Source organism: Equus caballus, chromosome 3 (genome assembly GCF_041296265.1).
Source record: "Equus caballus isolate H_3958 breed thoroughbred chromosome 3, TB-T2T, whole genome shotgun sequence".
Taxonomy (NCBI): domain Eukaryota; kingdom Metazoa; phylum Chordata; class Mammalia; order Perissodactyla; family Equidae; genus Equus; species Equus caballus.
This window is the reverse complement of record NC_091686.1, coordinates 87,216,475-87,241,616: the sequence shown is the minus strand read 5'-3', so window position 1 is coordinate 87,241,616 and position 25,142 is coordinate 87,216,475. Positions and strand designations below refer to the sequence as shown.

At 36.8% G+C, this 25,142-nt stretch overlaps 1 protein-coding gene across 2 annotated transcripts in view; it reads left to right on the top strand.

Moving 5' to 3' along the window:
• ATP10D (ATPase phospholipid transporting 10D (putative)) overlaps positions 1 to 25,142 on the top strand; it is a 109,985-nt gene that overhangs the window by 27,663 nt on the left and 57,180 nt on the right. For both annotated transcript variants that reach the window (XR_011437132.1, XM_023638138.2), the window contains exons 2-5: positions 6,775 to 7,101; positions 9,298 to 9,492; positions 19,390 to 19,594; positions 21,856 to 21,941. Coding sequence is in view for 1 of the 2 variants with exons in the window: in XM_023638138.2 (XP_023493906.1) it covers positions 6,812 to 7,101; positions 9,298 to 9,492; positions 19,390 to 19,594; positions 21,856 to 21,941 (776 nt within the window). In the remaining variant the exon portion in view is untranslated. The remainder of the gene's footprint in view (positions 1 to 6,774; positions 7,102 to 9,297; positions 9,493 to 19,389; positions 19,595 to 21,855; positions 21,942 to 25,142) is intronic.

Below are 25,142 nucleotides of genomic sequence, written 5' to 3'. Positions count from 1 at the left end.
GCCAAAGTGTGATCAAGTGGTTGAATGTGAGTTACACACAATTTAAGAAGTTAAACATAGGGGCTGGCCTGGTGGCACAGCAGTTAAGTGCGCACATTCCACTTCAGCGGCCTGGGGTTCGCCGGTTCGGATCCCAGATGCAGACATGGCACCGCTTGGCACACCATGCTGTGGTAGGCATCCCACATATAAAGTAGAGGAAGATGGCACGGATGTTAGCTCAGGGCCAGGCTTCCTCAGCGAAAAGAGGAGGATTGGTAGCAGTTAGCTCAGGGCTAATCTTCCTCAAAAAAAGAAAACACAAAAAGAAGAAATTAAACATAGATGAGTAATTGGCTATAGTATCAATACTGTGCATGCAAATTCTCAGTTAGTACTTGTGAATGCTTACTGCAGATGAGAGAACATTTTCCAGATAATCACCACAGTTGTTAACTTTTACTTAGCACTTACTATGGTTCACACACTGTTCTAAGGGCTTTACATATATTAACTCACTCAATCCTCACAGCAACCCTTTGATCAAGGTTAGCTGACAAGTAAAGGTGCCAGGAATTGACATGAGCATCTAGCTCCAGAGTCTGTGCTTTTAATCACTGCTATCCTGCTTACTGATCTTATAAATCCAATGGGAAAAAAAATAGATTTTCTGAAAGAGCTTTTCAAGCCTGGAGGAGATTCCTTCTATCAATAAAGATAGAATGATGCAATCGCAAGTTGGAAGTGACTACTTCTGTTTTCTCAAACTAGATCTTTTACTTCTGCTTCTAATGGAGGAAAGCCAGGCTGAGCCATGAAAGAGAAAATGGAGTGTTTTCATTTCCTTTTCCCTTACTACCTCTTTTCTGTAAAATTCAATGATTAACAGCTATTTGTTGATCATATAACTTTGGCGAAGCCTTAGACTCTGTGGAGTCTGGAAAGGACTTAGACAGGTTCCCTGACATTGAAGAATGAAGGACCTGCAGGACACTACAGCAAGTGCAGTGACTGTGCCATGCTCAGGATTGTAGTGGGAGCAGAGTAGGGCATGCCTTACTGTATCTCCTGTGTGGGTCCTTCTCAATCATCCCCACTCCAAGGTCAAGCTAAATCATTCTAGAGGATGAATAGGGGCTGGTGTGATGAGTGGGTGATATGATCGACCAGCCTTCCAGAAAGAGAGGGCAGCATTTGCAAAGGTGCAGGGTATAAGCTATGCTTTGCAACCTCCCTGATAAGTCACCTGGGTACTAATTAAATTCCACATTCAGGGGCCCTATTCTAGATCTTCTGCATCAGAATTTCCAGGGGAGGGGCCTAGGGGACTGTGATTAATAGGGGCCCCAGGGGATTCTTATCAGGGGAGCTTGGGAAACACCAAACAAGTGGAATACAGTTTGTTGATGAACATAATTGGAATGAATTTTGGAGAGAATGGTTGAGGATGAGATCAGATAGTATGAAGGTCATTTCATGTCATTTCTGTCTTTTGTGATTGTTTGGTTTTCTATTTGTATCCTACTTGATGCTGGTTATGTCTCAGGTATCAACAGATACGTTCAACGAGCATTTGCTTAGACTTGGACAACTTTATTTAATTTGAAAGCAATGTATTGAAAGTTTAGCCCTCTACCCATTTACAGAGTTTCCAACCTTGGCTTATTTATGACCTGAGAAACAGCCAAAGAGGAGAATGGGGAATTGAATGAACATTATTCGTCTGCAGTGTGCCACATGACTCGTAATGGTGTCTCATTTTGTTCATTAGCAGGCTGAGGCTCAGATGTTAATTACATAGGTCACATAGCTAATAAGTGATGCAACTGACATTCGAGCCTGGGTCTATAGATCAGGAGGAATTTGTTTGATTTGTCAAAAAATGGTGAGCAGAGTGCTCAATCACTCAATTAAAATAGATGAACTGGAAAATGCAGGATTTGGGCCAGGAGCTATTGTGAAAAAGCTTCTGAAATTTGTTACCATGTGAAAATATGTGCCCAGTACTGCTTATTTCTTTTTCTTTTTTTTTTTTTTTTTAAAGATTGGCACCTGAGCTAACTATTGCCGATCTTTTTTTTTTCCTGCTTTTTCTCCCCACATCCCCCAAGTCCATAGTTGTATATTTTAGTTGTGGGTCCTTCTAGTTGTGGTATGTGGGATGCCGCCTCAATGTACCCTAATGAGCGGTGCCATGCCTGCACCCAGGATCCAAACTGGTGAGGATCCGAACTGGTGAAACCCTGGGCCGCCGAAGTGGAGCGCACAAACTTAACCACACAGCCACCGGGCCAGCCCCATGCTTATTTCTTTTTAAGAGAAGCTAATTATCAATACTTTATGTGAATTTATCTCTATTTTAAAATGTTGGTCCTATATTCAGAAAAATTAAAACAATGCGTTTGCTAACACCATGATACAAAATACATCATTGGGTAGAATTTTGCTTAAGGGCTGCTGGTTTGTGACCTCTACATTAGGTAATCTCTAAAGTCTAAGCTTTAAAATATCATGGTTCTTGCTGATTCTTGATGAGTTATGACTTACTCTGATTTTCTTTCATATTTTAAAGAAATTTCTCTGAATATTTATGTGACATATTATTAATCATAGAGTCTTCTTTTATATACTTTTAACTTTACTGGGGTAGATGGAGAAAGATTAAAAGACTACTTGCTCTTGACTGTGGTGGGAGAAGTGTTGCCCTCTCCCGAGCCTTCTAGTCTAACTGCTGTCTTTCAATGTCTTTCTGCCCTAAGAGGAGCAGAAAGTGGATCTATCCACCTCCATGTGTGCTTTCAACCCATTGTGGAGTCACAGGTAATCAGTGTCTTTCCAAAGTATGTAGCAATATATTAGTGGACCTTGAAGCCAATTCAGTGCATCTTGATCAGTATTAAAATGAGAGAGAGAGAAAGAGAGAGAGAATAGAGGAGAATAGAAAATGCATGCATTGCAAGTAGTAAGGGTAAGAATTGTTTTGTAGGACTTTTGTTTCAGCTATATACATATGTGTGTGTCTGTGTTCCAGGTTGCATCATAGAATGTATTTCTCACTGGCAAACTGTTAAATTTTGAAAGCACTGAGTGGAGTGACTAAGTAGATCCTCGGTCATTCCTGCTTAATATAAGATGGTTTAAATTCTAAGCTGGAAGTTTGAAAGGATTCTTTACCACATGTTAATTACCTCCACACCTGATCTTTTTTCTTCAATCCCTTGAAAACACTAACAACTTCTCTGACTGGTGTAGATCAGTCCTGTGATCCAATATCACTTTTCAGGACAGAGTGGCAGTGCTGATGTGAGGGACAGTCATTACAAGAAGATAAGCCGCCTGGCCTGAGACTTGATGGCTGAGGGAGGATACTGAGAAGGGCAGTGAGCCAGCCCCAATTCTATTGTTACTAAAATTCCTTGAGAATGAAAAGGGGGAAGCGGGAGGGCAATATGTGAGTAAAAACAGCCCCTAATGTAAGTTTAAGGACATTGAAAAGGCACAGAGGAAGGTGGACCTAGGAATACTTTGGCTGTGAAATATTTTCCAGTCATTGATTTGTTTCTTTGGAACTGAGTGACTGGGGAAAGAAGATTCTTGAGTAGGTCCATGGAATGAAAAGCTGATTGTTTTTGTGAACCAGTAAGTATTTTTGCTAGTGTGAGGTTATTAGTTAGATACGCCACGAATTACCAGAATTTAACACCTCCCATGTGTCATATTTGTTTAATTATTTCTGTTTGCATTCTCAAGAAATAGTATTCTGAAATTTAAAAATTAAAGTAGAATCTGGATTGTTGTATGAGATTGTGGACACTAGAGGAATACACACTCCTATGTCTTAATAAGAATTTAACTGCGAGCGAAAATTTCCCATTTAAAGTTTTCAGAAATAATATAAAATCGTATTGATTTCAACCTTCTAAAAAACATAAGATTTATCATAATGGCCACCTGATGTGCATGGGGTCAGACACTTGAAAAGCATTCAGTGCTTATGTTAAGTATTTTATATTATCTATTGATTCATTGGTAAAGCACTATCTTATGTCCTTATTCTGGGGGAGATTTCTAGATGTGTTATGAACTACTTTAATAACTCAAGCTGTCACTACTGGTTATAGGTTAAGAAGTTATTTTTCTATACTGAAGGGAAAACCAGGCTTTTCCAGAGGTAGACTTTTAAAAAATTATGTTGAAAAGATGCTGAGAATTCTTCTGGCCAGTCGATGTTCATTGAGTTAGCTCTCTATGAACAAATATTTTAGAGCAGACTCCAGAGGGCAGAGACCTCTTTTTCTTCTTTTCATTACCAGTAGAAAACTGATAGGACTGACTTTATGAATATTTTCTCTCACTGATAATAGAGGTTATATATTGTGGGTCCAATATCCAGGCACAAATGCACACACTTGGAGGCTATTGTATTCTTCCCATTAAAAGTGGCTTTCTGTTTTTATTTACTTGTTTTTATTATTTTGCTTTCGATCCTATAATTTTTAAAGATCTTATGGATTTTTAGAAGATTATTATTTGTGATTCAACTTATTTTCTGTAAATACAATGATAAAGTGATGCTGCATAACTGTAATCTGTTGGATTGCTTAAGGACCAATGAGTGTGTTAGCAAGAATGGATTATTAAAAATATTGATTCACTAGGATTACTAGAAAATGTTGGACCAAATCTTCCAGTACTACTAGGTAATGATTTATGATTTCAGATGCATGAAAGCTGGATACAATTTTAATGTCTTTAGGGGGTAAGTATTAATTTCTGATTAGTATAACACTTTAGAGAAAAGAATCGATAGACATGTTGTAAACTTAGAATGAAGCTTAGGAAAAGAGCAAGTTTAAAGAACTCTCCCAAACTGCCGCAGTGCCTTGATCATTATTTTGCACCTGGGATTACATTTGTACATTTCCATGCCTGTCACCTCCCCTAGACCCCGAGCTTCTGGAGAAGGGGATCTAGGTCTTAATCATCTCTGTATTCCTAGCCTAGGCTAGTGGCTAGCACATAACCTAGTTTTTCTGCAGATGAGGTCCTGGCCAAGATCAGAATCAGATTCATCTGGGGAGTTCTGTTAATAATTCAGATTATCAGGACACACCCACAGATTTACTACATATGAATTTCCAGAGGTGAGCTCCAATCTAAGATGATAAGTAACTGCAGTGGCGTTGATAAAGCAAGGATGGAAACCAAGGCCTCCAGACCTTGCCCTCCACACACTTGCTGACGTGCTTGTTACCTTCCAGATGAACTTTTATTGGGCATCTACTAAGTCCAGCTACTCTGGATACAAAGATATATGAGGCACATTCACAGTTAGAAGCAGAAACTGTTGAGTTAGAAAGATTTGGTTTGAATCAGCCTCACCTACTTACTAACCATAGGAATTTCAGCAAGTTGCTTTACTGTAAGCCTGTTTCCTCTTTTGTAAAATAGAAACAATACCTGCATCATAAGATCGATGTAAGTATTAAATAAGATGATGGGTGTAAAGTGCTTTGCAAAATGCTCACGATATAGCATGCTCTTGAAAAGTGTTAGCTTTTTTTTTAATTAATGAGCTCACTTTCTAGGTAGGGCTGAATTTCTTGGAAAATAAGGAAAACTTGGAAATAAGGAAAAGATTGTATAAGAGTTAGATTTCATTTTATAACAAACCACCCCAAAACTTGGTGATGTACCTTTTATTGACTCACAGTTTGGCTGGTTGACAATGGTTTGGCTGAGCTCAGTTGGGACAGCTCATCACTGTTCTAGGTTGTATCATCTGGGCACACTCCTGTGTTGGTGATCACCTGGCAGGCAGTGGCTTCACCCACATACAATCATGCATTGCTTAATGACAGGGATACGTTCTGGGAAATGCATTGTTAGGTGATTTCTTCATGATGTGAACATCATAGCGTGGACTTACACAAATATATGTGGTATAGCCTATTACACACCTAGGCTGTACGGTACTAATCTTATGGACCGCTGTCATATATGTGTCTGTCATGACTGAAACATCATTATGAGGTGTATGACTATATTGACAAGAGCAATAGTGGTAAGTGGATCATGTGTACTCATCATCTAGTAGAATAGCCTGGGCTCAGGCATGTGGTAGTGGTCATAGTGTTCTCAAGAGCAGTGGGAGAGAGGGAGTCCCGTTAGCAAGCACTTTTCAAGCCTCTGCTTGTGTCACGTTTCCTAGTGTTTCATTAGCCAAAGTAGTGCAAGTGGCCCAGTGCAGATTCAATGGGTAGAGAAAGACTCTACCACTTGACGGGTAAAGCAGTGTGCATACAGAGATAGACAGAATTTGTGGCCCTTTTTGTAATCTGCACGGAATGAGTTTCATTGACTGCTTACTCTATATCAGGCTTTATGCTGGGTGATTTACATGTTCCTTTAATCCTTACAACAATTTCCTGACATGTGAGCATTCCCATTTCAAAGATGAGAAAACTGACAATCAGATAACTTAAGAGACTTGTACACATTAGGCCCAAATTATTTGCTTTGTGTTACGGAGTGGCCTTTTTAGGTGCTGTCTCTTGTTCCTTAGATAATCAGCTGATCAGTCCATGAGGCAGACAGTGTATGCTTTATTCAATAAAGCTTTAGTGAAAGTGGAGTTCTAAAGACTGATTTTACTTTGCCATTTATACCTTGAATCATTGGGTCATATATTTATTTGGTATAGAAAAAAATTTAAAATTTTACTATCCCTACTATCCTTTAAGACCTTCCAGAAGTTTATAGAGAGTGTTTAGTGTTGTTTGTTTGTTTTGCCAGATCACCTACATGACCTGGATCTCTCCGCATTTTGGACATGACTGAGGCTCTTCACTGGGCCAGATATCATTGGCAGCGGTTAATCCACAGTACAAACGGGGACGATGATGAGAGGCCATACAACTATTCCTGTCTGCTTGCCTGTGGGGGCACGTCCTCTCAGACCCCCAGACCGGCAGGAAAGCACCGGCTGGTGGTTCCCCATCTCCAGCCCTTCAAGGAAGAGTATGAAAAGTTCTCTGGAACCTACACGAATAACCGAATACGAACGACAAAGTACACACTTCTGAATTTTGTGCCAAGAAATTTATTTGAACAATTTCACAGGTGCCCTTTTCTTTTTTTTTAAAAAAAAAATTTTAGAAAGTTCCTTGTCATTTTAGTTGATATATAAAATTTTTCATTTTCATAACATTGTATGTTACCTAAGCCTAAGAGTTGTGATATCATCTTTGACAATTCTGATAGGGTCTGTGGTGAAATGACCCCTTTACCTCCACATAGCACTTTATAATTGGTAAGATGCTCTCTCTTGACCAGAGAAGATACTGTTATCCTCATGTGATAGATTAGGAAACTAATTTTTACACTGTGGTTTAGCCAATGTCGTTCCAGTGGTAAGTAGTGGACCAGGGCCTATAGCCTTGAGTCTTCCCACTCTTGCTTTCATGTTCGTTCCATTCAACCATGCTGAATTTTCATTTTAGCTTTTTCTTACTTGATAGTATGGGAAAATAGAGCTCTGAAGCCAGTGCAGATGTGGGATGTTATTGGGTGAAACAACATAATTCAGTTTAATATGTATTTGTTGAAGCTCTCATGAGTTTAGGCACTGAAGGAAATGCAAGTATAAGTTCCTCCTTTACTTATGGAGTTTGCTGTTTAGCAAGGGAGACAAGATGTGTATATAAACAATGAAAACACTTAGGGAATGTGATGAGTTTTATAAAGTACTACAAAGTAGGATGGAAGCCTCAAAAAGAGAAATAATACTACTAGCTGTAGCAACGGAAGGGGAAGTGGCATTTAAACTTAATTGTAGAGGGTTGGTGAGATTTTCAAAGCCGAGGTGTCAGCAAAGCACATCTGAGATGGGAGGAGGAATATGAGTAAAAGCAGAAAGGCAGCAGTTGCATAGAAGATTTGCTTGAAGCCTGGGAAGTAGTCTTCTCTAACACAAGTAGAGGCAAATTGAAGGTAGAGAGAACATTTAGGAAGATGCTGTATATATCCTGGTGAGTTGTAATGGAGGTCTGAATTTAGAACAATGTGGGAATGAAAAGAAGGATAACCTATTACCGATACTGTGGATTAAATGTGAGAAATAAAGTGCAAAGAGTAAAAAGATGATGTGAATATATTGCATTGTAATGACCAGGAAGAGTAACAGAAAAAGTAAAGGCAGGAATAAAAAGAACCTTGGCTGGAAGATTATTTTGTTTTTGTAAATGTTGAGTTTGAGATGGTAACGTGAGTATAGAGATTCTCAACATGCATTATTCATTCCACATATATTCATTCTTATTATTCATTCTGTATATATTCTGTATGCATTGATTCAACAGTGGATCTTTTTAAAGTACAGACATGAATTTGTTGAATTAATGGCTTAAATGCCACGAGTGGTTCTTTTATGGAGTTCCCAATCTAGTGCACTTGAGGGAATTAGAATCTGAAACTTGAACAGAGTCCTGGGCCAGCACTATAGATTTGGATACAATTCATATGAAAACAATTGAAGTCACAGAAATAGCAAAAAGGGTTAAGAAAAAATTTTCAGAGTGAGAGGAGTTGAAGGTGAGGAAGAAGTTGTGTGTAGATTATTTTGACAGGTTTCATGGTTAACGGGAAAAATATGTGATAAAAATTCAAGCTGCTATGCAAGATTGAGGTTTTGTTTGTTTCTTTTAAGGAAAAGGGTTATTTGAATTTACCTTAGGGGCCACTGGAGGAGTATTTGAATAAATAATATAGAGGAATGGAGGAAGTTCCTGAAAGAGTTGTTCTAAATAGCCCAACAGCAGAAATAGAAGGGTTGGTCTTAAGGGGGAAAAAAACCTTCAGGCTTTTCTTCTTATTTTGAGCTTTCTTTGAATCTAATGTTTGGATATACAAATTAACTTCTGAAGGCTAGAGAGTTGAGTTTCTTACAAATTGACTTTTGTGATGCATTAACACTGGGTTTTCTCTAAATTTTATGAACTTTTAAAAAGAAAAAATATATTTACTATTATACTTTATATCATGTGTTACACAAGTGAAGACTGTCACACTCCAATATTTACTAGTATATATTTAATAAATAATACCTCTCATTTATTAAAATATGCCACGAGTTGGATGTCTAGTGGAGTAATAAATTGTTTATTCAGATGTGTTCAATTTTGCTAGTTCTCTCTATTCTGTAGCATCCAAAATCAGCTGTAGAAACTTGTAGGAAAACGCCCTGAGGTATTTTTGTCTCTTTTGGTTCCGGCTTTTACGTGATTTGTTAACACCTCCTTGTGTGTGTTTGGATTGCAGAGCCGCCAATTTATATTTCCTGTTTCTAGCTGTCCTGAACTGGGTGCCTTTGGTAGAAGCCTTCCAAAAGGAAATTACAATGCTGCCTCTGGTGGTGGTCCTTACAATTATTGCAATTAAAGATGGCTTGGAAGATTACCGAAAATACAAAATTGACAAGCAGATCAACAATTTAGTAACTAAAGTTTACAGTAGGTAAGTGTAACAGGAGCTCTGTTAGGGAATACATGTGTATCATTTAGAAACATGCAGAATATTACTTTTCTCCCCCCAGGTGTGACCTGGATCCTTTTGTGGTGTGACAGTGTTTTCAACTAATTTATTAAAGTCCTTCAGTGAATTTAGTTCAGGTGTCATAGGAAAACAAAAATGTATAAGCCATTGTCAACCCAGGAGTTGATAAAGCAAAAGCTTCTGTAACTTATGTATAAGTGGAATTGAAAGAATTAAACTTCAAACCATAAGAAGGAAATCAAGCAGATCGTTTTTAATCCTAGATGTTACAATTTGGGATTAAGATGAGGATGGGATATGAAAAATATGGATGGCTATGAAAACCAAGATGGAACAGGAAAAAGAGAAGATAAGAGCTTCCTCTGGAGGAAAGGGATTCTGAAAAATGGGGAAGGTATTCTTTTTTGTGCACAAAACTAGAGACCTAGGAAACCCTGCCCACTGTAGCAACAACAGAGGACACTCATAATAGGACGTCTTTTTATGTTTGCTCTGTTGGAGACTTGCGTTTCTAGTATTTATGAAATAGAAAGCTTATGTAGCCAAGAATAAAGTCTATTAAGGTGAGTTTTCAACTGTGCTATATAGTATATGCCTACATTTACAAATTGTATTAGACCTATAATCCTCCAGAGACAACTATTTATAGCACTGATATATATATTCCTTCAAGTTCTGTGCACATTGTGTATTTTACAAAATTGAGATTGTGCTACATGTATTGTTTTTATTCTAATTCTTTTAGCCTACTATTATACCATAAACATTTCCCATGTCTTCATCTTTCAATAAAGTATTTTTATTAGCTGCATTGTCTGTCATATGACTCTAAGGTAATTTATTTAAATATTTCCCATATTTATATACTTTTGAAAATTTATGCTCCATTGAGTGTTCTTAACGAAAGTTTTAAAGATCTATGATTATTTCACTATTATAAGTAGAAGTGGAATTACTAGATTAAAGAAGAGGAATATATTTAAGTCCTTTATTTGTGTGGCTTTTATGAAAATGAATCACAAAGTTTATGATGTTAATTCTTTGGAGTCCCTTTTAATGAGAAATGTATCTACTTTTTAAACAAACATCATTAGGACTGATTTGTGAAATTTTAAATATAGTATGTTAATTGCTTTACAAACCAGTTTATGGTGTCACTTTTTTTCATTTCAGAGGTAGGAAGGTTTAGGGAGTGTTCTGGGGCTAGTGAGTATGTTAACTTTGCTTGAGGGGAGTAACCAAGTAAAGGAACAGTAATGAGAAATAAAATGTTAGAGAAGGAGTTTGAGGCCCAGTGTGGAGGTTCTACCATCTGCAAGCTGGAGTCCCAGGAAGACTGGCAGTGTCGTTTGAAGGCCTAAGAGCCAAAGAGCCGATGGTGTAGATTCTAGTCCAAGTCTGAAGGCCTGAGAGCCAGGAGTGCGGAGGTCAGAATATCAGCATCCCAGCTCAGGCAGGCAGGCAGAGAGTAAATTCAACCTTCCTCTGCTTTTTTGTTCTATGCAGGCCCTCAACAGATTGGATGATGCACCCCCCACACTCAGGAGGGCCGTCTGCTTTAGTCACTTCATCAATTCAAATGCTAATTTCTTCTAGAAACACTTTCACAGACACACCCAGAAATGATCTTTAACCAGATATCTGAGCATGCAGTGGCCCAGTGAAGTTGACATGTAAAATTAACTATCATAGATATTTTCATTTAGTAGTAGATAATCCATCTGTTGAGCAGAGAAGTAATGTGGTGAAAACGGTGCTTTAGGAAAATTGGTCTACTCGAGACCTGGGAAAAGCTTCTACTAATAGAGTAGATCTGCCTCTACTGATCAATCAAGGGCACTACTGGGAGTAGCTGCAAAGTACAGGAAGGGATTCCTAGAAGAGATATTGTGAAGAAGAACCCAATTGAATTTGATGGTTTTTGAGCTTTGGAGAATAAAAGTACCACTGATAGAAATAGGGAGCATTAAATTCACCTCAGGTAGAGTGAATTGGAAATGACAGCAAGACAGGCATCCAAGTGGAAATGCCCAGTGGGCAAATAGGAACGTAGGACAGAAGCTTAGGGAGGAAGGGAGAAATTTCAAAGTCATCAGTCTGTAGAGATGATTCTGAAGTCAGGAGTTTGACTTAAATCCTCAAGGGAGAAAATGTGAGGGGCTAAAAGACTGAGCTTTGAGCCCAAATGTAGGCACCCATTTTGGCCTTTGAGAAGACTTCACAGGTGCCCTCGGACAGACACTGTCACTCTTTCTTCTGAAATCCAGAGCATTTGGTACATTTCTTGGGTTGACTTTGGTGCTCTTGTGTAGACTCTAAGTTCATAATTCAGGAATTCTAAATTTGTCAGACTAGAGATTCTATTCATTTTTCTTTATTATTGCGGTAACATTGGTTTATAACAGTATAAAATTTCGAGTGTTATTTCATCATTATATTTCCATTTCTGTGTAGATTACATCATACTCACCGCCCACAGACTAATTATAATCCACCACCACACACATGCCTAATCATCCCTTTCTTCCTCCTCCCTCCACCCCTTCCCCTCTGGTAACCACCAATCCAAGCTCTGTCTCTATGTGATTGTTTGTTGTTGTTTTTATCTCCTATTTATGAGTGAGAGCATACAGTATTTGACTTTCTCCCTCTGACTTATTTCACTTAGCATAATACCTTCAAGGTCCATCCATGTTGTCACAAATGGCCAGATTTCATCATTTCTTATGCCTGAGTAGTAGTCCATCATGTAGAAATACCACATCTTCTTTATCCATTCGTCCCTTGATGGGCACCTAGCTTGGTTCCAAGTCTTGGCTATTGTGAATAATGCCGCGATGAACATAGGGGTGCATCTATCTTTATGCATTTGTGTTTTCAAGTTCTTTGGATAAATACCCAGCAATGGAATAGCTGGATTGTATGATAGTTCTATTCTTAATTTTCTGAGGAGTCTCCATACTGCTTTCCATAGTGGCTGCACCAGTTTGCACTCCCACCAGCAGTGTGTGTTTCCTTCTCTCCTACATCCTCTCCACCTCTTGTTGTTTCCTGTCTTGTTAGTTATAGCCATTCTGATGGGAGTGAGGTGATGTAGAGATTCTGTTCTATTCTAGTTGCCAAGTCAGAATAAAAGATATCTAGGTTCAAAAGTATAGTTTTGTAATAAACAGAAGTATATTATGAACAAATTTAAGGCTCTTTTGACTGACCAAAAGTTCAACCAGATGACATAATTTTATTTTGTTTTGGGAGAAAAATACCTCAAAGGTTTGTCCTGATAGTATAATTGTTTCCAATTTTATGTGAGCCATAGAGGAAATGGTTAGGGAAGGCTTCTCTTAAGAAGTGACATTTAAGCTGAAACCTGCAGGATTCTGAATTTTGTTCGTTATTAGTACTTCTCAGTGGCTTTCTCAACATTTGTTTTGAAGATTTACAAAGAAAATAACTTTTTTTCCTCCTTTGTAAGATAGTATGAGCTATACTTAGGAAAAAGTAATTTTTTTTTCTTATACTCATATCTAATCTAAAGGGAACCAGAAAAACTGATGTATCATAGAGAAAAATGAAAATAATAGTAAAAGCCCATGATTTTTATTTTAAAGGCATAGAGCATTGTACTGAAACAGTGCTGTTTATCCTTTGATGACATGTGTTTATTATATGCCAGGGATAGAGAGGTAAAATATTGATACAATCTCTGCTCTCAAAAAATAGCTGCAGGAAATAGTGTTATACAATGATTACACAATGAACAAAGTCCAGATTTTGACCAGCTACAATCAAATTTAGCAAATGGAAAAAATGCTTCTTATGGTTAATTTTGTATAGAAATTCCTGTATATAAATAATCACTGATTTTTAATGCTGGTTTATAGTTGACAATGCGTGTTTGTTTGCTTTCCTATGTTGTTCTAAAAAGTTCTAATCTTGATTCTCTAATTTAGCTGTGTAGCCTTGGGCAAATTATGTAAGCCAGTTAAATCCTGGTTCCCTTCATTAGAATGTATTAGTAATAAACAGTAAGCATAGTACCTCGCCCTTTCTAAGTGCTAAGTAAAGGTTTGCTATTATGATTATTGTAGGTTAATAACTACTAGCTGGAGTCTATGTTTGTCACATTGTCAAGTCATTTAATCAGCATTTGAGAACTCCTTAAAATACTGTATGATTTTGTAAATATTAAAATTGCCTAATGGGAGACCTGGTACCTACAGTTTTTTTTCTCAGGTGTCCTTTTAGACATAATCCAGATCTCTTTTAGATGATTTGTATACAAATTTAAAGAGGAGAGGCAATATTCTGTTAAATTAAGACCTATTCCAAGATATGGCTTTATGACTGCATTTCATAATAGAATTGGATAACTCTTTATGTCTTTTTATCTATATTCTATGTAATTTGCTTTTGTTTGGTGTTGTAGAAGAAATAATGCTTACATCCCTCCCCCCCCAATTATTCTTGAAACAAATTATGAGGATGTAAAGAAATAAAGGTAAGCTATAAAACCATGCCTTGTTGATTTAAATCTAACTTAAATTCCTGTGCAACACAAAGAAACCACTTTTAGAGAACAAATTATTTTTCAGCAAAATTAAGGCGAAAGTATTGGGCCGTTAAATTTTGCAAGTTTTTGGAAGAAGCATGTTAACATTTCTTTTCAGGTAATTTAGTTCTTGTTTGTAATATGTGGTCTTTCACAAGATGCTTAATTTTCTTTGGGTAAGTATCATTGGAAAAATAACAAGCACTGGTATAAAAATGAAGCATTTAAACCCTATTACACCCCAAGTAAGTTGGAATGAACTATTATAGAAAACCTGACTTTCTTAAGGATGCTTTTAAAATTGCATGCGTTTGTAAGGTTTTAAGCTTTGTTTCAAAAATAATAGAAATATCTTGAAAACAACTGTTAATCCTTCAACAAATTTAAGTGTCTACTGTGTTGTAGACAGTGAAAGATTTAGAGGTTTAAACAAAAAATAGATTCAATGTCTGCCCTCAAGGGACTTTTCTGATCTTTAAAAATCACCATGTTGTTGAGGTTAAGAGTTTCAAAATACTACCTAATGTTAGTATTTTCAGATTGCCTCATAAATCCATAGTTTCATGATTCTTGAAGAGACTAAATATCAGTGGCCTTCCAAGATAATTAACCTTATATGTGACATTTTCTAAAATGGTGGTTCTTGAAATTCACCTTCTAATACACAGTTATACCATGTTTTCTTTAGTGGTCATCAGTAAGTGATGATAGCTGGGAGTAATGTCCAATACTGGAGAGGTGGACTCTGGAGCTACCTTCCTTGTTTCAAATCCCAGCACCACTTAGGAGCGGTGTGACCTTGAACAAGTTACTTAATCTGTCAAAGCCACTTTTTTCTCATTTGTAAAAGGGGGTCCATAGTGTATTCATAGTACCAACCACTCAGCATTAATACAAAAATTAAATGAATTGATAAATATAAAATATTTGATAAATCTTTGCTGTTGTGTCCATGATTATTCATTATTTGCTTATTATGTTATTTTTAGAGTTTTATTGGAAAAATACTAAAAAGCATCAAAAAGAAAAAGTCATTCATAATCTCACTCTTTGTCTCTTTAAACTTGTTTCCATATTCCCTTGAAGTCCACATTCTCCACCCTTCATTCTTACCCTTCCCTCCTTCTTTACACCTCCCACCCACCCCGGTAGACTCACTGTTAATAGTCATGTGTATTCTTTCCAACTTTTCCCAATGCTTATGTAAAAGAGCTGTTTGATATTGAACTCGTAAAAAGCAAAATGAGTCTAGAAGTTTGCTTGAAGGAGAAATTGCGAGAGCTATATCCTGATCAGTGAGAGTAATACAGAGACACAAACAACCAAGTTAATGTGAGAAATTCTAGTTGTATGTTTAGGCTGTGGGAGGAGCAGAAAGTCTTCTTACTAGTTTTAATTCTCTACTAGGGAAGGAAATACAGCCTCATTTTGAATCTACCACAATGATAAATTTTCAAAGCGAATTAAATGTGGCAGTGAGCATTGTCACTTAGCTTGTAGTTGCTTTCTCACACCGTTGCTCTCTTGTGCCCTCTGTCTTTGTGCCTCCGCTCTCAGCATCACTCTCTGACTGATAAACTGTCCCGCCTTTCTTCAGCTGACTCGCTGTTGATCATGCTTCAAGACTCACCTCCTCCAGGGCTAAATGCCCCAAGCGTTTGCTCCCGTAATAGCCTGTGCATACTTCTCTCTTATGAAATTACTGTTTGTGTCTCTTTTTCAAATTTTGACCATAACTTCTGAAGGGTGGTGACCATATCTTAATCGTTTTCGTATTCTTAGTTCCTATCATGGTAACTGGCATAAATTAAGATCAGTGTATGTTTATTGACCTAAACTAGCTAACTATTGGGGAAATTAGCTATTTTTTTAAAATCCTGGTATGTACTCCAAATGGGGAAAAATTAAGTTAATCAGGTTGTAAAATTGGCTTCATTTGAATTTTCCAATGTTGAATAAAAAAATTGTCCCTGAGAGGAATCCTACTTCTGTTTGAAAGAAAAGTGAAAACCTTCACCCCACTGTTCAAATCTGTCTTCTCTCCTTACCTTCACAAATTCTCAGCAAATTTCCTTCTGGCTTTCTTCTTGGAAAATAGTCATTAAGCATGATTTATGTACCTCAAATTCCTTCTTATGTCATCCACATCTTCCGCTATTTTCTTCCAACCTTACATGAGGTGGTAACGCCCTTGCTTGTAATAGTAATCCTTTCTTAATATATTCTTAATTCCATTCCTTGTTGTTTCCCCATAGCCTCAACCAACACCCTGTACTCTGTCCTCTGTCTTCTACCTTGCCTTCTCCATTGGCTTCTTCATTTCATCCTATGTGCATGCCAGATTCTCTTATCCTCTTGTCATTGCAGTGGCTATGTTCACCCTTTATTTCTTTCACAGATAAACTTCATGAAATAGTCTGCTTCTTCAACTTCTGATCATTCCCTGATTCACTAGAGGTCTCACTTCTTCACTCTCCATGTCACCAATTTCGTGCTATCAGCTGGATGAGACATCCTAGCAACCAAATACCATAGGCATGATCCCTTTGTGACTTTTTTTTTTACTATGATTACTCCCTTTTTGAAATTTCCTTCTCCCTTGATTTCTCTGACATCATTTTCTCTTGGGTCTTTCCCCTTCCCTATCACCTTGAAGTCTCTTTTCCTAAGGAATCTCATATCCTTACCTGGTATCAGCTGACATCTATGTAGCTAGGACTTCCAAATTTATATTTCTCCTCATAAACTTCAGATCAGAACCCTCAGATTGCTGCTCATCATCAATTACATATCCTACTTCAAATGAAAACTTCCCAAGCTGAATTTATTTCTCCTGTGATGCAACCAGTTGCTTCTAACATCTGAGACATGGTGAAAAGACCATTTGTCATCCCCTCATACATTAGAAACCATAGTGTCATCCTTGATAACTCCTTTACATATAGTAAGTCATAAAACTTGGTTGTCTCTAGTACCCAAATATGTCTTGATTTAATCTCCTTCTACCCGTCCCTTTTACTGCCTTCATTCTGACCATCTTCATCCCTCCCCTGAATTATTTCAATAACTTTCCATTGGTTTCTTAGCCATTCATACTCCTAACTAGTCTGCCACCCAAAAGTCCATCTATTACTCTGTCACAGGAGCTGGCAAATAGAAATAGGATCACATCCTTCTTCTCGTGAACCTTTAGTGACTCCTCTTTTTCTATAGAATGAAATCCCTACTCCTGGATACGGCAGGTAGGACTGAACCTTCAAAATATGACCCCTGACTACCTTTTCGGTTTTCTCTGTGTTACTTCCCTCCATGGAAGAGTGAGCCAGTGTGCACAAACACTAAGGCAAGACTGGTAAAGACAAGATAAACCATTGATTTGCCTTTCTCTATGAACTGACAAACTCTTTAGGTAACCAAGGATTTTCTTTAGTTGGGTTCAACCTGGATCATAGGTATTTTGGAAGAATATGTCCTAAAAATATACTTATTGCGTAGATATAATTCTGTATAGCAGAAGTTATACAAGTATTGACCTACAGTAGCATTTCTATTTAATCTGATGCATTAATTTTTAATATAGAGGTCATATAACTTAGAATATAACTGTCACCCAAACTTCTTTGACAATGAGTTTGAATAGTTAGCCCCGTAAATATACTAGAAAATAATACACTTTTAAGATAAGTGTATTTTCATGACAAGTACCAGTTCTTTATGGATATTTGGGAGGCAGTAGGGGAATGAGATAGACCTTCCTGACATTTTTGGCAGCATTGTATGTGAAATGCTGCTTAACTAGCTGATATGATGTTCTATGATACAAATTTCCTCATTCTACTCTAAGGAAAATGCTTTGTGGAGCATAATTCATGCTGTTGGCATGAAAAGGCATGAGAAGTTTGGCAAACACTGTAACATAAAGCAAAATATTTAAGTCAACTTCAAATGACATATCTTTCCTTTTAAAAAGAATTGAGTACATAGAATGGGAAAACTACGCTTTCGGAAAGAGATAAAATTTGCCATCCTCTTTCCTAAGAATCAGCTGCAGAAGACTCAGGACTGGTTTAACCAGTATTTCTATTAAATGATCATTAGAGGTGTTAATATGGCGGTATGATGATTTTTTTTAATGTTGTGTCTGGGTATCTTATTTCATTTCTTTTGTGTTTTCTTTAATTATCCATCCTATCTACCAGATTGGAAGCTGAGAACAGATGATGTGTCTTGTGCATTTCTGGATCTTTGATACCTGACTGGGGCAGTATGCAGGGATGGCTTCATATATGAATAAACCCATCAAATCTTCATTTTAATGTTATTCCAGAATTACACTCAAACACCATACTGGTTCACCTTGTACACTTCTGGTGGGAGTGCAAACTGGTGCAGCCACTATGGAAAGCAGTATGGAGTATCCTCAGAAAATTAAGAATAGATCTACCATATGATCCAGCTATTCCACTGCTGGGTATTTATCCAAAGAACTTGAAAATGCAAAGGCATAAAGATACATGAACCCCTATGTTCATTGCAGCATTATGCACAATAGCCAAGACTTGGAACCAACCTAGGTGCCCATCAAGGGAGTAATGGATAAAGAAGATGTGGTATTTATACACAATGGAATACTACTCAGCCATAAGAAATGATGAAATCTGGCCATTTTTGACAACATGGATGGTCCTTAAGGGTATTATGCTGAGTGAAATTAGTCAGAGGGAAAAAGTTAAATACCGTATGATCTCACTCATAAATAGAAGATAAAACAACAAACACCTATCAATGGAGATTGGACTGGTGGTTACCATAGGGGAAGGAGGAAGCGGGGGAGGGCAAAAGGGGTGATTAGGCTCACATGTAAGGGAATGTACTATAATTAGTTTTTGGGTGGTGAACATGATGTAATCTACATGGAATTTGAAATATATTACTGTGTACATCTGAAAGCTATATAATGTTATAATCCAATGTTACTACAATTAAAAAAATAATAAAAATAAAAAAATGTTTAAAAAACTCAAAAAAAAAAACCCAAAACAGCATACTGGTTCAAAATCTCACAGGAAAAAGAGCTGAAAAATATGTTTTAGCAGCTTAGCAACTAACTTTTAGGTGAAACAAGTTGTGGAATTTAGGTTTTTACCAGTTCTCTGGCTTCCCTTTTAATATTTAATGGATTAAAGTTCACCCAATTAACCCTAATACTGTAAACATGCTTTAAATTATCCACTGAAACTTAAAAAAAAACACCTATTGTGTTTTCAGCTTGATGGAGTCTTTAAACTTTTGTCTTTTTTCCAATTTAGGAAAGAGAAAAAGTATGTTGACCAATGCTGGAAAGATGTTACTGTTGGGGACTTTATTCGCCTTTCGTGTAATGAGGTCATTCCTGCAGATATGGTCTTACTCTTTTCCACTGATCCAGATGGAATCTGTCACATCGAGACTTCTGGTCTGGATGGAGAGAGCAATTTAAAACAGAGGCAGGTGGTTCGGGGATATGCAGAGCAGGTAAATAACGTGTTCTCAGTTGGTGACTTATTAACATTTTTTTTTCCAGAAGATAACTGAGCTCATTTTCACATGTACAGATAAAGAGATTTCTAAATTCATTTTTACCGTTAAAAAATAGAATTCCAGAAGGCTTAATCCATGTCCAGATATCAGTGGAGGTGTGCTGTATTTTACAGACAATAGGATATAATGGAAACATTTCGGTCTGGCAATCATATATTTTTTGGAACTAAATTAAAGGACCTAACAATTATTTTGCAGTTTAGAAAATTATTTTGCAATAGAAATAATCACCTCCTAATTTATCTTTCCTAAGCTTAGATTTTATGTATTATGTCGTACTGAAGCTGGAGGCATAAATTGGTCATTGTTCCTACAATCTATAATTACTTACATACCCAGGCCTTTTGAGACTTGTAGCTTCTCATGCCCCAGAGCTTCTAGACCCTTCCCCGTGCTGTGGTGAGGGAAGCGAGAACTTTAACGTTGTGTTAACATGAGTCTGAAAGAATTCCAGCTCTGCCATTTATTTACTGTGTGACTTTGGGCAAATCACTTAAAACTTAATGCCTCAGTTACTTTATCTTAAGGTGGAAAATGATATCTCCCTCGTAACATTGCTGAGAGACACAAGTGAAGTATGTACTTAAAAACGTCATGCATAAGGCCTAAATGTTGGTTTCCCTTCTCTTTCTCTGAAAGCACATGAGATGAAGTATTTTAAAATGGAATGGCCTTTTTAAACTGAACTACTGTTAAGGCAGATTTCCTTCATCTTCTACTTATGAACTAGAAAATGTTTTAGCCAAATAATAACCCTTATCTTAAATTCATCACCTGATAAATTTCAGTAAATTTTGTCATCTGATGTCACACTGGGCCCACCTTTCCATCTGTGGATTTCATTTAGATCCTCTGGTTGATAGTCTTCTCAGCGTGTCAGTGTCACTTTGTAAGCCTTCCTGTACCTAAGACATTGGTAAAAATCTTGTCAACCTGGAATTCTATTACATACCACTAAACACTTACTTTGAGGGTGACCCATTGACTAATCAGCACACTTTGAGTTCAATTAAGGGTAAGTACTCTGGCATCCCATGGCTTGGATTGTAATCCTGCTTCTAAACGCCTTCTTGTTTTGAGGCTTTAGCAAATTACTTATCTTATCTGTGTGTCTCTTTCTTTATCTATTAGACCTAATTATAGTACCCACCTCATGAGGCTGTAAAGAAGAAATTAGTTAATATATTTAAAGTGCATAATATAGATTCTAGTACATCAAAAGAACTCAAAAAAATTAATTATTAGCAAATCAGATCTTATAGCTCGCATTTTCCATATCTTTGCTATGATATACATATTAATATTTAGGACATATAGATCCATAGCATTTTTCTTACTAGCCAAAAAGCTAATCTAAAAAAAGGAAATGAGGGGCCAGCCTGGTGGCGTAGCAGTTAAGTTTGTGCGCTCTGCTTCAGTGGCCCAGGGTTTGTTGGTTCAGACCCTGGGTGCGGACCTAGGCACCACTTATCAAGCCGTGCTGTGGCAGGTGTCCCACATATAAAGTAGAAGAAGATGGGCATGGATGTTAGCTCAGGGCCCATCTTCCTCAGCAAAAAGAGGAGGATTGGTGGCGGATGTTAGCTCAGGGCTAATCTTCCTCAAAAAAAAAATAAAAATAAATAAAAAATTTTAAAAAGGAAATGAAATAAAGGTTCACATGGCTTGTTCTTAGTGAATTCATGCCTTATAGAATCGATGCCTATGTTCTATAAAGGCACTTTGCTTAGGTGCTCATTGGTTTCATAAAGCATTCTAAAATTATCATTTGATCCATTAGAAAATGTTGTAAATCACTAATATCCAGCTTATTTTTAAAATTTTTTAATAAAATTTTCTGGGATTAAATGCATATGTGTTCAGAACATTCGCATATACATTTAATCTCAGAAACTACCTGTATGGTTAAGAACAACAACAGAAGTGTTTTCAGCTTTTCAGTGCCTTCTGGATAAGCGTGTTTACCGTATGAGTGGATGCTCTCTTCTGCAGAGTTCTGCATGAATTCCAGTATATATTTCAGACATTCTCATCATACTTGCCTTCATTTGGGCAATTTGTGATGTCAATTTTCTGGCAAGAATGCCTTAGTTTTATCTTAAGAATTGATGAAAGGATAAACACTTAAATATCAAGAGTTTAACCTTGAATTCTTCTTGTTTTGTGATTTTTTTTAAAAAAATATATATTTTTAGGACTCTGAAGTTGATCCTGAGAAATTCTCCGGTAGGATAGAATGTGAAAGCCCAAACAATGACCTCAACAGATTCCGAGCCTTCCTGTGAGTGATACATGACTTACCTTTGTGGGTATGAGTGGAATTATGTGTTGCAATTATACTTAAAAAACTCAATAAAATTTTTCTGTATGTATACGCAAGTTAAATCACTAAAGGCCATATGTTTAGCCACCTATAAATTTGACTTATTTTAATAATTTGGTAAATATTTACATGTGTATATCTTAAAAACAACAACAGCAACATAAACTTGTTCTTAAAATAATCCTAGAATCTCTTTCAGTGGTGTAAGAATGTCTTACATGAGCTCTATATTGAGCCCAAGACGTGTTTAGAAGGAGGTGTATGAATAGAACTGGCAGCTTGACATAACAGGATATTGTCTTTCTGCAGAATTAGCGTAGCAGGTGGACAATTCTGATTGGCACAGGTTAGCCAATGGTTTGGAAACATGTCTAAAAAAAAGTATGGGAAGCCATGACAGTGTTCATTCTGGAGGTTTCTTGTGTTGTCTACATCCTTTGTGCAAGGACAGCCAGAATTTGGAGTCTTAACCTAATTTCAGGCCTAGATTCTGCCACTTAAGTGCTTTATGCCTCAAGCCAAGTTATTAACTCTTCAGGATCCTTAGTTTCCTGATTTTTAAGAGGAGACAATTAGATCTACTTCATAGTGGTGATCTTGTGAGAAAATAGTAAAGTTCCCAACTCATTTTTTGAGACCAGAATTACCCTGATACCATTACCCTGATACCAAAAACATACAAAGACATTTAAGGAAAGATCAATATCCCTCATGAACATAGATGCAAAAATTCTACACTAAATTATAGCAAATTAAATCCAACCATATATAAAAAGGATAATACATTATGACCCAGTGGGACTATCCCAAAAATGTGGGATTGTTTAACATTCAAAAATCAAACAATGAGGGCCGGCCCCATGGCCTAGTGGTTAAGTTTGGTGTGCTCTGCTTCAGTGACCTGGGTTCGGTTCCTCAGGCAGGAACCTACACCACTCATCAGTGGCCATGTTGTGGCAGCATCTCACATACAAAATAGAGGAAGGTTGGCACAGATGTTAGCTCAAGGCAAATCTTCCTCAAGCAAAAAGAGGAGGATTTGCAACAGATGTTAGCTCAGAGTGAATCTTCCTAGGGAAAAAAAAAATCAAATAATGTAATTCACCATATTAACAAACCATCTTTAACAAATTAAAAAAGAAAAACCAGATGATCATCTCATAGATGTAGAAAAAGCATTTGACAAAATCTAACTTTAGTTCTTGCAAACTGGAAATAGAAGGGAACTTTCTCAACCTGATAAAGGGCATTGATGAAAGACCTACAGCTAGCATCATACTTAATGGTGAAAGACTAAATGGTTTTTCCTAAGATCAGGAACAAGACATGGATATTTGCTGTCACCAACTTTTATTAAATATTGTACTAGAGGTTCTAGCTAGTGCAGTCCGACAAGAAAAGGAAATAAAAGCCATCAAATAAGAAAGAAAAAAGTAAAACTGACTTTTATTCATAGATGGTGTGATGTTCTTTGTAGAAATCTGATGAAATCTACAAAAAGCTACTAGAATTAATAAATGAGCTTAGCAATGTTGTAGGATACAAGATCAATACACAAAAATTAATTGTATTTCTACATCCTAGCACTGAGCAATCAGATATTGAAATTTTTTTAAATAAAACTTACAATAGCATCTTACAGCAGAAAAAAGTGAAATACTTGAGGAGGAAACTGACAAAAGATGTGAAAGCCCTGCACACTGAAAACGCCCAAACACTGCTGAGAGAAATTAAAGAACTAAATAAATGAAAAGATATATGTTGTTCATGAGGTGAAAGATTCAATATTGTTAATGATGTCATTTTTTTCTCCAAATTGATCTATAGATTGTGGAATCCCAACCAAAATCCCAGCAAGATTTTGTTTTTTAGAAATTAACAACTTTATTCTTAAAATTTATGTGGAGATACAGAGGACCTATATTAGCTAAAACAACTTTGAAAAAGAACAGAGTTGGAGGGCTCACACCACCTGATTTCAACACAGCTTGTAAAGGTACAATAATGAGGCCAATGTTGTTTTGGCATATACACGGTCCATTAGATCAGTGGAAAAGGTTATAAATTCCAGAAATTGACCCACATATTTATGGACAACTGGTTTTTGACAAAGATACAAAGGCGAATTAGTGAAGAAAGCTTAATCTTTTCAGTAAATGATACTGCAACAATTGGATATCCATATTCCCCAAAATGAACTTGAATCCATACCTCTCACCATTTAAAAAATTAAAAATGGATCTTACACCTAAATGTAAACCTAAAATTAGAAAACTCTTAGAAGAAAACATAGGGGAAATCTTTGGTATGTTGGGTTGGGCAAAGATTCCTTAGATATAATACCAAAAGCACAATCCATAAAAGGGCAAGAAAGCAATAAAAGGGCTTCATCAAAATCAAAACCTTTTTCTCTTCAAATGACAATGTTAAGTGAATGAAAAGATAAATCACAGTCTGGAAGGAAATATTTGCAATGCATGTTTCTGATGTAGGACTTGTGTTCAGAATATATAGACTTGTCAACACTTAGTAATAAGAAAACAAACAATACAATTTTTAAAAGGGTCAAAAAAATTTGAACAGACACTTCACCAAAGAAGATATATGGATGACAAATACCTGTGTGAAAAGATGCAAGTTAAAAGTAAAGAGCTATAACTGCTACAACTATACCAAGTGTTGGTGAGGACGTGGCGGAACTGGAACACGCACATGCTGCTTGTGGGGATATAAAATGGTACAGCCACTTTGGAAAGCAATTTGGAAGTTTCTTAAAAAGTTAAACATAAGCCTGCTATATGGTCTGGCTGTTCCACTCCTAGGTAGTTACACAAGAGAAGAGAAAATATTTGTCCATACAGCAACCTGTACCCAAATGTTCATAGCAGTGTTATTGGTAAAAACCAAAAACTGGAAACAACCCAAATGTCCATTAGGAGGTGAATGGATAAACAAATTGTATGTCCATACAATGGAATACTACTCAGCAGCAAAAAGGAATTCACTAGTGATACATACAGCAACATGGATACGTCTCAAAATAACCATGTTGAGTGAAAGAAGCCACACGAAAAAGAAATATACTATGTGATTTGATTTATGTAATCTCTTGAAAATGAAAGCTAGTTTATAGTGACAGAAAGCAGATTAGGGCGTACC